Source organism: Lonchura striata, chromosome 1 (assembly GCF_050655825.1).
Source record: "Lonchura striata isolate lonStrDom1 chromosome 1, ASM5065582v1, whole genome shotgun sequence".
NCBI lineage: Eukaryota > Metazoa > Chordata > Aves > Passeriformes > Estrildidae > Lonchura > Lonchura striata.
In genome coordinates this window covers 5,548,644-5,562,760 of record NC_140703.1, presented here as the reverse complement: position 1 = coordinate 5,562,760, position 14,117 = coordinate 5,548,644, and the positions used below count along the sequence as shown (strand labels likewise).

The window sequence follows — 14,117 nt, the reverse complement described above, 5'->3', positions numbered from 1 at the left end:
TGGGCTCAGCTACTCCTACCTCCTGTTCCTTGCTTCCTGCCTTCCTGAGACTGAAAGGTGACAGACAATCAGTAGAAACCTCTGGGGTAATAGTGTTTTCAAGGGCAGGAAATTAAGAAGTTTCTCCAGGGTATAAAAATACAAAGTACCTTTGAAGCATCCCTGAATCCAGGGAGAGGGAAGAGGCAGTGGGCAGAATTTCTACCCCAAGCCCCAGGCTGGTGAGACCCATGGGACCTGCATGCTAGCACCATCCCCATCCTTGCCCAGCTACCTCCCACTGCAGCCATAAAAAGGAACAGCTGGTTCTGGATATTGGGAAGAAGTTCTTCCCACTGGGGGTGGTGAGGCCCTGGCACAGGTTGCCCAGAGATGCTGTGACTGCCCCATGCCTGCAAATGTTCAAGTCCAGGTGGGACAGGGCTTGGAGCAACCTGGTCTAGTGGGAAATGTCCCTGCCCTTGGCAAGGGCTTTAAGGTCCCATCCAATCCAAACCATTCTGTGATCCCACGATTCCGTGGCCAAGGATGCCATCAGCACGCCATGGTTTCTGGGATGTGCCTCCCAGCACATGGCTTGTGCTCAACAGCTTTCCCTTAGCTTGGGGTGAGCTGGAGAAGAAACTTCTCCCTGACTGGAGCAGTAAGCAGGCAAGGCAAGGACGGGAGTGCTGGCTCACCCTGGGTCAGCCTGACCTCATTTCTCAGCAGCTATTTCCATGGGAACCAGCCACAACCATCCATACATTAGGGAATGCTGGCAGGGAAGGAGGGGAGCATGGGCAGGGGAGTGTGGGCAGTGGAACAGCACTGCTCCCAACACCACCAGGCAGGAGCTGCTGGAGCACCCAGCTGTGCAGGGACCCAGAGACATGGAGGTGGCAGTGCACAAGCCACAGAGCCTCCAGCAAGAGCCTGGCTGGGGTCTGCACCTGTGCAGCCACCCAGGATGGTGTTTGTCCCCTGGGGTGTGGTTTGAGGGGCTGCAACACAAGCCCCAGGGCCAGCAGTGAGATGACAAGCCTCAGGCCAGGACAACCCCAATTTCCTGGATGAGGACTTCTCAGGAGGGTTTCTGGCTCAGCCCCAGTCCTGTCCAGCCTCTAGCCCCACCAACCCAGGGACTAGCAGGATGGGCACCCGCAGAGCTCAGGCACAAATAATACCCCAGTTTCCCAAAACACCCTCTGTCTGCCTGCTCCACCTGTCATCATCTGCTGCTGTAGCATCCCTGGGCTTCATGTCCCCCCCATGGCTCCATGGAGTAGCGTGGGTGCCCTGCACTTCCTGGACCCCCATGCAGCCATGCCCAAAGGATGCCAGTCCTGCTCCAGGCAGGGTCTGGCTGATGCCACCTCTGCCATTAGAGAAGTGGCAAACCAGTGCCTTATGTGCCACCCCTTATCAGAGCAGCACCTTAAATGCTATCCTTTATCTAAGCCTCTCTTCTAAGGGGGCAGAGAGGGCTGCTCTCCCACAGCCACCACCCCAAAGCCAAACCTCTGCCCAGGCCATCCCCCCTGCCCTGCTCACCCAGCCCTCTGAAAATGAGTCTTCTGTCATCACGTCCTTAGACATCACTTTCAACAACCCCCTCACCTCACCAGCTGCTCAGTGGTCTGCTCTAACCCTAGACCATCTCCTGGACATGGAGAGGGGGTGCCCCCCCTCACTGACAGCCTCATCCCACAGTCAGGATGCAGACATTCTCATGGGGTCCTCTGTGGGGTGTCCAGATCTGAGCCATCAGTGGCCAAAACTGGGGCTCACAGCCCCGCTGCTGGCATTGGGAGGGTGGCTTCAAATCCAGAACTGGTGAGAGAGCTCCCAGTGTTGAACACAGTTGCTGCCATCAACCCGTGGGAGGTAGCATCTCAGACATCCCACACGCAGCAGGGCTGGGGTGATCCTGTCACCTCCTGGCACAGAAATGGTCGGGGTAGCCCAGGGTTTGGGGGGATGGTGAGAACTCGGAGGTGAACACGGCCTGGAGGAAACCACAGTGTGGCTCTGCAAGCAGCTAGGAGGAAGCCAGGGACCACAGCAGCACAGCCGGAAGTGAGGGGAGATGGTTGGGTGGCGTCACCCCAGAAATGCCCAGGTCACTTGCTCTGCTCCCAGGCTGTTTGCACATGCAGGGCTGCTCCAGCTCTTCCTCAGCCCTCATGCTCAGAGCTCCCTCCCCTGTGGGCACTTCCACCTCCACAAGGGATTGATGGTGGGCTCTCATTCCCACCCAGACACAGGACCAGGCCAATGCAGCTGCCTCACAGCTGCTGTCAGAGCCCTGGTCCCAGCCTGGATGCAGTGAGCATCACCCTGACGTGGGCAAGTACCATCCAGACCTGGGCAAACATTACCCTGATGTGGGCATCAGCTCAGCACGAGCAAGGATCACCCAGACATGAGCAACCATCAGCCCCAACACGGGCAAGCATCCCCCACTGTTGTTGGTCCCTGAGAAGCCCAGCATTATCCCCAGGCCTTTCATGTTCACTGGCTGCAGGTGCCCAGGTCAGGTCCCCCCAGGGGGCAGGAGATGGGTTTGGGGCCAACAGCAGCACCCTAGGGCTGTGGAGCTCCCTTGGACCCAGCACAGGGCACTTTGGCCAGTCACCCATCACTGCAGGGAGATCCAGTGTGGACAGCTTCCCAAGCTCCCAGCAGATGCTGCCCCACACGTAGAGCCAGGTCCCAGCACCCACCACAGGATGCCTCGCTGTCCTCACCACAGCACCTCCTCCACCCACAGGCATGGCCAAGCACCAGCACTGGCCAAAGTCATAGAATTATGGAATGGTTTGGTTGGGAAAAGACTTCAAAGCTTATCTCATGCCATAGGCAGGGACGCCTACAACCCCAGGTTACTCCAAGCTCCACCCACCCCAGCTTTGAACACCTCCAGGGATAGGGAAGCCACAACTTCTCAGGGCAGCCTATGCCAGGGCCTCACCACCCTCAGAGGGAAGAATTTCTTAGGAAACGATAGCTCCTTATTTTTAAAATGTTCTCAAAACAAGAACCCACCTATAGCCAATATATTCCTGGTCATACAATTAAAGTGACTTTTAAAATCAAGAGTTTTGGGGTTCAGCTGGTTAGTTCTGAACTCCCCAATATATCCATAATGCATAAATTTGGATGCACAAATATACTCCTGTATATATTCACTACAGAAATATACATACATACATCTCTACAGACATACACCCATACAAGCACAACACATGTAATTTATATGTTATGAGTGCATAATAGCACACCAAGTGGCTCTGCCACGGTGACCCCAGAGTCCCCCACGTCACTGGAGTACCCATGTGTCCAGGGGTGCTGTTCAGCCACCCCATCCTGAGTCTCATGGTCCTGCATGCAGCTCCCTTATGCACCCCCAGCTCCCGCGGGGCAGCTCCAGCGGGGAATCCCAGCCCCGAGTGGCACAGCCAGGATGGGCAGCGCCCGTCCCCGGGGCACCGTGCCCATCCCGGGGCACCGTGCCCGTCCCCGGGGCACCGACAGTGCTCGTCCCCGGGGCACCGACAGTGCCCGTCCCCGGGGCACCGTGCCCGTCCCGGGGCACCGACAGTGCCCGTCCCCGGGGCACCGACAGTGCCCGTCCCCGGGGCACCGTGCCCGTCCCGGGGCACCGACAGTGCTCGTCCCCGGGGCACCGTGCCCGTCCCCGGGGCACCGACAGTGTCCGTCCCCGGGGCACCGACAGTGCCCGTGAGCAAACGGGGCAGGAAACACCCGCTGGAGCCGGCAGGGCGAAAGGCGCATCCGGTAGCGTCGGCAGCGTTCGATCCCATCCCCAAAAATCCCTCCGCCCCGGGCCCCGCCGGCTGCTCCTGGCACGGTACAGCCGTGCCCCCCTACCTGGGCAGTGAGAGGAACCGCGGTGGGAGCGAGCGGCACCGCGGGGAGGGACGGGGGGAGCCCGGCAGGGAGCGGAGCTTCTCGCCCCGGCACTTCCTGCACTGCCCGAACTGCAAAACTTCCTGAGCTGGCCGGAGCAGCGGCATGTCCTGCATAGCAAATCCTCACCATGGCCACTGAGAACCACGGCATGGCCACTGCCAGAGCGCTGGCACAGCTGGCACAAAACACCCAGCACGGATGGCACTAAACCCAGGCACAGCTGGCACCAAGCACCCAGCACGGACAGCACTAAACACTGGCACAGCTGGCACCAAACACCCAGCACGGATGGCACTAAACACTGGCACAGCTGGCACCAAACACCCACCACAGACAGCACTAAACGCTGGCACAGCTGGCACCAAACACCCAGCACGGACGGCACTAAACACTGGCACAGCTGGCATCAAACACACAGCATGGACAGCACTAAACCCAGGCACAGCTGGCATCAAACACCCAGCACGGATGGCACTAAACCCAGGCACAGCTGGCACCAAACACCCAGCACAGACGGCACTAAACCCAGGCACAGCTGGCACCAAACACCCAGCATGGACGGCACTAAACACTGGCACAGCTGGCACCAAACCAGCATGGCAAGTACCAAACTGATGGCACGTCCAGCACCAAACCAGCACAGCTTGCACCAAAGTGGCAGCTATAGGCCTTATGGTGCCCGGGCAGCTTTCTGGCCAGGGCAGGATGGAGAGTGGCTTCAGGAGGATTTGGGTGACTATCTTGGTGCAGAAATGCAGTGATGGGAACAGTTCCCAACAGGGGTGCCAGGATGGACACTGTTGATCCAGAGCCCAAGGAGCACCAGGGACAGCTGCTGCCCACCCCATGGCATGCCAGCACCCCACAGCAGCTGCCTGAGCCCCCTCCCCAGCTCAGCATTCCAGCCCACTTTCTGCAGATTAGGGTCAGAGCATGGGCAGAGGGATCACTTCCACCCACCCTACCACAAAAAGCCATTGGGACACAGGGATGGGAAGCTAGAGGGGGAACCCAGCCACCAGCCCTCCCATTCTCACCCTGACTGCACACATCCAGCACCATCCGTCCAGCTGGATGGTCCCATCCAGCACCATCAGTCAGGACAAACCCAGCCTCACTCCCAGGACCCCCCTCAGGGGACCAGCTAGACACCCCAGCTCCAGGAACATATCCCTTAGAGTCTGTGGGTCCTGGGGAGGTTGTGGGGAAGGACTCCCAAGGTGGAGGGGGCACACAAGCTTGGTGACATTCCCTCACCTGACCCTGGGAGGGTGCTGGCATCCAGGAGCTTGTCTACCCCCTCCAAACTGCACTCCCAGTCCTCATTCCACATCTGCTTGTGCTCTGCAGGATTTGGGAGTGCAGTGGGTGACTGGGACACCGAAGGGCTGGCTGCAAGCACTGCTGTCCTGAAATTCCAGCCTGCTCCCATGTCATCTGGCCACTGCAGCTGGCAGTAGCTTTGTTCCATGTTCCCTGTGCGCAGCGGTTCACTGCTTGCACCCACTGGTGTCAAGAGTTCCTTAGGCTTCAGCACTGCCCACATTGCAGGTGGGGGGAAGGCAGGGCTCTACACTGTTGTGGGGATTGCACCCCAGCCCATGCCAGGCTGGAGTGACCTGGGTGACTGGGATGATCAGGGTGGATACATCCAGCTAAGCCAAAATAAATATTTCAGCATCCCCTGCCCTGGTGCTGGTACCCTGGAGAAATGTGCTGTGGCCTGGGGCAGGGATACTCCCCGGGGTGATGCTGGGGCTGGGGGAAGGGTTAGTACCCCCACGGGACATGCTGGTGCTGGGGGTACCCTCAGGAGATGTGCTAAGGTCTGGGGTGGGCATAGGTACCCCAGGCAACCCGTGTCATGACCCTGAGGGTCCCACCCACATCACAGTAGCCCCCCACACAGACCCTGCTGCCTTGGGGCATCCCCAAGCCCATGCCCCTGCCTCCCCCCTTACCTCCTCTGTGCCCTGGGCGGCAGCACAGGGGGACGGTCAGGCAGTGGAGGGCCCTTCAGGTTCTGGCACTTGGTTTCCAGTTGGTGTCGCTTGGCTGGCAGTGGTGGCAATGGGGGTCTCGCCCTGCTGTCAGCAAGGGGCTTCTCCCCAAGGGCTGGCGGAGAGGGGTCCTCCAGGACTGGGAGATGGCTGCAGGACGCAGGGTGGGGCTCGGGGCTGTCCCCCAGTAGAGACAGTGAGAATTTGAGGGGGGGCCGGCAGCCCACCCTGGGTGGGATGGGTGGGGGCAGCTGGGTGAAGCTTGCCCCCCTCTCTGGCTCCAGCAGTGGGGTCCCACCTGGCCCTGGCAGGCCCCGGGGCTCCGGCTGCTCGGGCCCTGCCGCAGCGCTCGGGCGGAAGATGTGGCGTTTCATGGGGACAGGTTTGGTGGCAGGGGGCTGCTGAGCCCCAGCGGGGAGCGGGGCCTCAGCGAAGGCTTTCTGCAAGCCCAGCAGGATGCGGCGGCGGTGGCCGGGCAGCAGCACCCCAAGGCGGGTGAGCCCCTCGTCTGTCAGAGCCCGGCAGTCCCACACTGACCACAGCTCACTTTGCTGGAAGCTTTCCACATACTGGTCGAGGTGGAGGGCAGACAGCCAGGCAGCCACTGGCAGAGATCCCTCCTCCTCCATGGCAGGGGGCTGGCCACAAAAACCTGCACTGCTCAGTGCATCTTCTGTTGCCAGCGAGGCTCAGGATGACATCAGGACCTGGGAATGGAGACAACAGGATCAGGATCAGTCCCAAAACACACACCAGGTGAAGCCTAGGGTCCCAAAACCAGTGAAGCAACCTGGTTTTACTATGGCCTCCGACCATGCTGTGTCCCCTGGATCACCCAGTCCTGAACTGGTGTGGAAATACTAGAGGGTCCCAGTTTAGGCATTGAAACATAGAGGCAATCCCTTTAGAAGTGAAGGCACCATGGAGCCCCAGCTTGGGCCCAGGGGTGACATTTGGGCTGTGGGACAGAGCAGTAGTAGGGGATTATCCACATTGTGAATAATCAGGGAATATGTCCTAATATGCCCGATTCTAGGGCAAGGCAGCTGTTGGCTGCACCTCAGGGCAGTCACCCTCCAGGATGCAGCTCCCCTGGTTTACAGCAGCAAGCCAGAATGGAGTTGCATGGACAGTTGGATCCAGAAGGCTGTCCCCTCTCCTGGGCTGTCCCTGTCACAGCCAGTGGCAGGGTGCTGTCACTGGAGCCCCCAACCCAAACCACATCAAACCCCTCCTCACAGACCATATGCCCACCATGGCATTACTCCCAGCTCCAGAGTCCTGTCTGTCCCTGGCATTGCTCTAGCATGGCACCACACCCTGCAGTGCTGGCAGAGCACCTGTGCAGCACCCCTGGTGCACACACCTAGCAGAGCGCCTTGTGGCATGCAGAGCTTGGGACATGGGGCTCACTTGGTGTCTCAGCTCCTGCAGCAGAACATCCATCCCACACCATAGCTGTTGGCAGGGCAAATCCCTGTTATCCCAACAAGCAGCAGATGGGATTCCCTGCCCTTCCCACCCACCAGCATCACGGTCTCGGCAGGCTCCAGGCAGGAGGCAGATCCCATCACGCCGGCACACACACAGCACTGCTAGCGAGCCCAGCACCACCTTATTTTGTGTTTGCTGGAGGTTTTTCTAGACCTGCTAAAGAAGGAGCCAGAGGATTTCCTGGGGCTGTAAATAGGCCGGTCTGATCTGCCGTCAGAGTCACATTTGCTGTGACTCAGGCAGGTCCCTCAGCAGCACTTGCGGTTTCGGTGCAAAGTGCACAGCCGAGCAAGGCTCGTCCTCAACCCGGCACTGACCGGACACTGCCGAGCCCGAGGCATCACGGGGTTCCCACTGCACCTCGAGACAGCAGCATCTCAGTGCTGCTGCTGGGATGTGGCCACAGTGCCACTTCCCTGGCACTTCCTGGTACAGTTTGGCTTTGCTTCAGGCTCCAAGGACCAAGTGCTTGGAGCCTGAAGCCTTTGCTTCCTTCTCCAAGGAAGAAGCAAGAGGGACACAGAGCTGGCTGACCCCTGTGGCTCCTTGCTGGCAGCACCAGACAAATCAGCAGCACCCAGGACCTTCCCGCTGGTCCCAGCAATCCCAATCAGCACCCCAAAAATCCCTGAATCAGAATAAAATTATCTCTCTCCCACCTCCACACCTAGAAAGCCCTCATCTATTACTGCAAATGGATAAGTAATGGTGCCGGGTGACGTTGCTGTCACCACATCCCAGTGAACACCAGCACAGGCAGGCTCAACCCCAACTGGGCACTGGCTCTGGAGGAGCAGGGGGAAATACAGTGACAACAGTATGGGGCTCCCACAAATCTCCCCCTGTCCTGGCTAGAGCCAGGAGTCACCACCACTGTCACCCACTGACACCAGTGCCAACATCCCCGGTGCTGTGCCAGGACATCGCTGCAGCGGTGGGACAGACCTATCAAGAAGGGACAGCTGCACCAGCACTCACCACTGGCACTGCCCCAGCATTATCTGGGCTGGCTGAGGGCCCTCCTTGCTGCTGACCGGGGACAGGGATGAGGACAAAACTCCAACGAGGGAAGTGTGGGGTCCCCGGTGTGCCAGGCTGGCAGGTCCCCGTTGCTGTCGAGCCCTTTGCCCTCAGCAAGTAAATCATTCATCAGGCCTTTTCTAGGTTCCCTCCTTCTGTCATTAATCATTTAACCTCTGTGCTAAACAAGATGAGGATATTCCAGAAGTAAAACCAAGACAGGGAGACGCTGTAACCCAGCTAGCTGCTGGGAATTGGGGGGTAACCCTGGCTGTGGCCCCTGCCAAACACAAATCCTCCCAGTGCTGACCCACTGCATTCCTCCCTGGGATTAGGCAACACCACAGGGGCTGTTTTGTAAGAGACTTAAAGCTGGACAAATGGTGTGAGGAGGGAGTGGCAAGGGCTGCCAGCACTCTGGCACCGTGGCTGGTGCTCAGGGGGGATAAATCAGGATGCCAAAATACATGAGGACTGCACCCCCCAGCCCCATCCCAAACCCACACAGCCCTGACTCTCCCAGTGCTGGGGATGAAGGATCTGGGGGTGCTTGGTGCTGGTCCCCTTTATCTGGACCAAGAGGCTCAGCAAACCACTCTATACCCAAATTTGGGTGTTAGCTGCTTTCCTGGGAGCTCCTGCAGCTACCCCAGCCCACCTCAGATGCCCTCAACTCAACAGAGTATTTGGAATGTGCCTCATTCCCCAGCAGAGCTGAGCATCCTAACTCAGGGAGGAGCCCCCCATGATGCACAAGTGTGCCCACCCTTCTCCCACTGCATCCCACCACTCTCTCAGGGCCATGGGATTCCCAGCCCTCAGGTAGGGGACTAATGAGGGCTGGGCTTGTTTAATTAAGGAGCTGTGTATGCCATGGAAATGAAGGGCTCTGACTGGAAGTGACAGGCAAGCATTCTCCTTTCAGAGGCTCCAGCTTCCCCTGGGTAATCAATGTTACCCCTAACGACATGCCAGGGATCGAGTAATGTGACCAGGGTCATCAGTGTGTCACTGACAGAGCTGCACTCGGCACCCAAGCATATAAATATATGGTAATAAAGTGGTGGCCATCCCACAGCTCTCCCCTGCGTGTCCCTTCGATGGCACCCAGAATAGCGGCCACGAGCCAGGAAAATCCAGCCCAGGAGCACTGCTGGGTGTCTGGTACCCACTCGATTGATCTCGTTCCCATTGCAATTCCTCCTCCAATGTAGGCAAACCCTACCTGCACCCCACGTTCCCCTTCCCCAGGTCTGTGGGCTCATTAATCAAGGAAAGCCAATTACCAGCACACGGTCCCTCGGCTCAGCAGAAGGAGGTGGCCAGCCTCAGGCTGCCGTGGTTCAGCTGGCGCAGCGCAGGTTTGCCAAGGGGTCTCTGCCTGCCCCAGCACTTCCTCAAACGCCACCTCAGCAAGGGGAACTTTCCGGAGAGCCGAGCAGAGCTCGGAGCGAGGATGTGCAATCGCCACCCCAGGCCCCGCCAGAACCGGGAGGCCTCAGCGTGGTTGAGCGCTGACCACAGCCACCATGAGGGACGGGGAGGCCGGCTCCGGAGGCGGTGTGAGAGCCCTGGGTGACAGGAGGACGGGGCAGGGCTTTCAGCAGGAGAGGAAGGAAGAGCCAGGCAGGGCGAGCTCTGGGAAGCGAGAGCTCAGCAGTCCTGCTGCAGGAACCAGGTACCAAGGACAGGGCACAGCGGGGCAGCAGGACAAGCCGAGCTCTGGTCACTGGACAGAAGAGGACAAGCAGGCAGGTGGCTGCCATGCCCCACCAGCCCAGGACCTCTGTGGATTCCCAGAGAGGGCAGTAAGCTGTTACCCACCAGGATTCCTGTGGGCACAGGGGACAAAGCCGAGTGTGGAAGGACCTGTGGGAACACGGGGTTCTTCAGCCACCAAGCTCCAGCAGCATTGAGCAACCAGTTTCACATCACAGCAATTTTTACCCTTTCCTGCCTAAATTAAGGAGAGATCTTCAGACAAGGTGACACGGCCAACCAGAATGAGGCCAATGTCACCAGTGTCCCTGCTGGATCCAGAGGGTCAGTGTGATGTCTCCAACAGACCTCCTTGAGCTAGCACAGATTCTCCATCCAGCTGGGAATTGGAAGCACTACATCCTCACCCCAAAACTGCCCAAACAGGATCCTCAGCAAGCAGTGATCACCCCAAAGCAAACAAAAGGTTCCGGGACAGCACCCAGAACTCCACAGACCCCTTCCCACCCAAACCTTCCATGCTCCACCTCAGTGAGTGCCCATCTGCTCAGCAGCACCCAAGGTCTTTCCTGGGAGGGTGAAGCTTTTTCATTTTCAAGATCTTCTCAGCCAAATAAATTGCAAATGATATTCAAACCCCTCAGGTGCGGTTCAGGGATCAAGTTCAAGCTTGCGGAATCACAATCCAGAGGTGGAATTGCTTCTCTGGAGCCTCCTCCCTCTGCCATGAGTTGCCATTTCCAGGTGGTTCATGTGAAGAAGCCAGAGGGTGCCCAGCCCCCTGCTTGGGGGCCTGAGGGCTCACACACACACACCAGGGTGTGTTCCTACATGAGAACTGCTCCAAGCCAGCTCTGTGTGCAGATGGAGGGTGTGCACAGAGGTGGGAGGTGGGCAGTGGTGAGGTGGGTGAGAAGTTAGGGACAAAGGGGCAGGAAAACTGAGAGTTCATCACTTCCCCAAGGTACCACCTGCATTCCCTTTCCCCCATGGGGAAGGTAAAACATGTCCCAGGCTGTGGCACCAACAAACAGATGAGTTTTATCAACAAACAGCATTCCCTTCCAGAGTGTTGCTGCCTGCTTCACAAATCTAGACAGAAAAGGGGCAAATACAGCCAGAAACGAGCAAATCCAGTAAAAAAAAAAAAGGTAAATCCAACCAGAAGTGGGGAAATCCAGACAGAAAAGGGGTAAATACATCTGGCAATGCTGTCGCTACCCACTGAGTTCCACTGGAATGCTCTCAGCTCCTGACACACTTTATGGAAGCTGCCAGCAAACTAGGTCAGGAAGCCAAACCCCACGTGCACAGCCACCCCAGAGGAGGCCCAGTGTCCCAGGGTCTGGTGATGCTGGGGGGTGAGGGGCAGGGGGGGCACTGTGCCAACAGCCTGGCTGCAGAGGATGAGTCCCTGATGGGTCCCCTGGAAAGAATGGCACCTCTTTCCCCCGTGAGAAATCAGCCCCATCACCCAACATCCAGCACTAAAACCATGCAGGGCCCTGTTTCACTTTCTCGTAAGTGGGAAGTGAGAGCGTCATGAGGAAGGGGTGACCCCTCCAGCTGTGGATGGGGTGTACCCTTTTCCAGCCCTGCTGCCCTCCCACCTCCTCTTCATGCTCACTGGGGTGCAACTCCAGCCCATGCACAGGCCCTGTCCCCAGCAGCAGGGTCACACCATAGCAGGGCCACCCCGTGGATCCCCCTGGCCACCACAGCCCTGCAGATAAGCCAAGCCAGGGGATGCTGCATCAGGGACAGAAGTACAGGGACCACCAACCATGTGCACCCACCCCCACTTTGCTAAAGACTTTCTACACAGCCAGGCTCTCCCTCACCTGCAGATTTGAGGGAATCATCTGCAAAGCATCCTCAAGCATCAAACCCCCCACGGCCACAGAGTCCTGCCACAGGAGCTGCATCATTCTCTGCATGGGGGAGCATAACTCCCTGCTTCCCACAAGATACCTGCAAAATCTCAAGGGCTCACCTTGCTCTGAGGCTAAGTTCTGGCAGAAAACACATCCTCAGTATTACTCTAAATATCCCTATCCCTGATGCCCTGGCTGTGGTCCATAATAAAGCATCCCCAGTAGCTGCTGGAGCACCCCCAGAAAACCACCATAAGCTCTTGGAGGAGTTTTCCTTACTGCCTTTCTCCCAGCACCCCAGAATAGCCACCAACCCCTAGCACTCAGCTCTTGTGACAAAAAATTGGCTTTTGGGGCTGAACCCACAAATTAAAATTGCTTTCCCTGCGATGGTGCTAGACTTAGGAACCCCCCCGTGCAGCTGCAGCCCATGGGCACCCCAAACACCAACCCAATAGCCCCAGCAGTGTGAAGGTGTCCCATGGAACCAGGTTGCCATTACTGGAGGACAAAGCAACGACCATCCCAGTTCCAGCTGCACAGCCCTGGGAAATCTCTAGGCTTCACCAGGCAGACTGGGAAGCAGTGAGGAAGGAGACAGCAAGGGAAGCCCACTACCAGCATCACCTGGCATCTGGGTGCTGTTGGTGGTGGTTAGTGTGACACAGGCACTGCTGGCAGGGGGCCTGGCACGGCCGCAGCTGACGCTATTTTTTGGCCACAAACAGGGACGTGCCAGATCCCCAGCAGAAAACAAATCTGCCAGCTGGGCCCTCAGGGTCCCTTTACCCAGCTTCACCCCTGGCATCAGCAGCACAACCATGCAGTATCCCCCAGCATGTCACTCACCCCAGCCAGGCAATAGGACCCCTGCAGTGGCACAGGATTGAGGGCTATCAGCAGCTCCAGGGCTCCCTGGAGACTGGGACTGAGCTTGGTCATACCAGGGTTGAGCTGGGCTCTGCTTAGGGGAGCTGTGATATACTGGAAGTAAACTGGGAAGGCTGGGATTAAACTGGGGTTAAGCTGAAATGTGCTGGTATTGAGCTGGGAAGTGTTGGGGTGAATTGGAATATGCTGGGGAATACTGGGATTGAACTGGGATGAACTGGGTTTGAGCTGGGGTGCGCCGAGGTAAACTGGGGTACACTGAGATTCAGTGGGGTGCGCTGGGAATGAGTTGGGGTCTGTTTGGGACAGCTGGGGGGCACCCGGGGAGTACCAGGGTTCAACTGGAGTGTGCTGGGGTTGAGCTGGGATTGAACTCCAGTGTGCTGGAGGTAAACTGGAGCCTGCCGGGAGTGAACTGGGGTCTACTGGAAAGAAGCTGGAGTGTACTGGAATTGAGCCAGGCTTGAGCTGGGATATACTGGGATTGCAGTGGGGTGAACTGGAGCGTATTGCAGTCGAGCTAAGGTGTGCTGAGAGCGAGCTGGGGCGTACTAGCTCGGGAGTACCGGGGCAGAGCTGGGGTATACCGGGGTTCATCTGCGGCATGAGTACTCCAATCGGGGTGGGGGGAGCACACCACTGTGGCAGCAGAACAATCCATAATCCCCCCCCACCGCCCCAGCAAATCCCAGTATCCTCAGTGCCCCCCCACACCACTGTGTGCCCAGGGACCCACAGAAACACGTGGAAAGAAACACGACCTCCCCCAGGAGAGACTAGCCGCCCTGGGGAGGCAGAGTGGCCCCGTTCCCCGAGCTGGGGTGCCCCTCCAGCCCCCCGGAGCACCCGGTACCTCTGTCTGCGGCGGCGGCGGCTCCCGGAGGATGCCGGAGCGCTTCCCGGGGCGGGGGCACTCAGCGCCCCCCTCGCCAGGCCCGGGCTTGTTCCCGGCACGGAGCTTTGGCTGCCTCATGGAAACGGGATTCAAGGGGAAGACTGCCAGGACTTCCCCCCCACCCCCCCAAAAAAAAAAAAAAATAAATTGGTTGCGTGGGAGGGGGGTTCTTGCCTCCCCACGCAATTCCCAAGGTCTTAGCTGGGGGTCAGAAGGAGAGTGGGAGGGCTTGGGGACGCAGAGGGGATGTGGGGTGCCCATGGCCAGCCCTCACGGCTGCCCAGCCTGGGACAATGGTCCTTTCATGCC

At 58.4% G+C, this 14,117-nt stretch overlaps 1 protein-coding gene across 17 annotated transcripts in view; it reads right to left on the bottom strand.

The window, feature by feature from the left end:
* ARAP1 (ArfGAP with RhoGAP domain, ankyrin repeat and PH domain 1) overlaps window positions 1–13,904 on the bottom strand; it is a 36,425-nt gene extending 22,521 nt beyond the window's left edge. For 12 of the 17 annotated variants that reach the window (XR_014957079.1, XM_085586437.1, XM_085586530.1 and 9 more), the window contains exons 1-2: window positions 9,716–9,850; window positions 5,877–6,622 (exon numbers count right to left, since the gene is read on the bottom strand). Coding sequence is in view for 16 of the 17 variants with exons in the window: in XM_085586437.1 (XP_085442563.1) it covers window positions 5,877–6,544 (668 nt within the window). In the remaining variant the exon portion in view is untranslated. Of the gene's footprint in view, window positions 1–3,873; window positions 4,057–5,876; window positions 6,623–7,441; window positions 7,557–9,715; window positions 9,851–13,766 lie in introns of those variants that run through there. The other 5 variants (XM_085586956.1, XM_085587000.1, XM_085586198.1 and 2 more) reach the window with 4 other exon arrangements.
* Window positions 13,905–14,117: the final 213 nt, after the last annotated feature.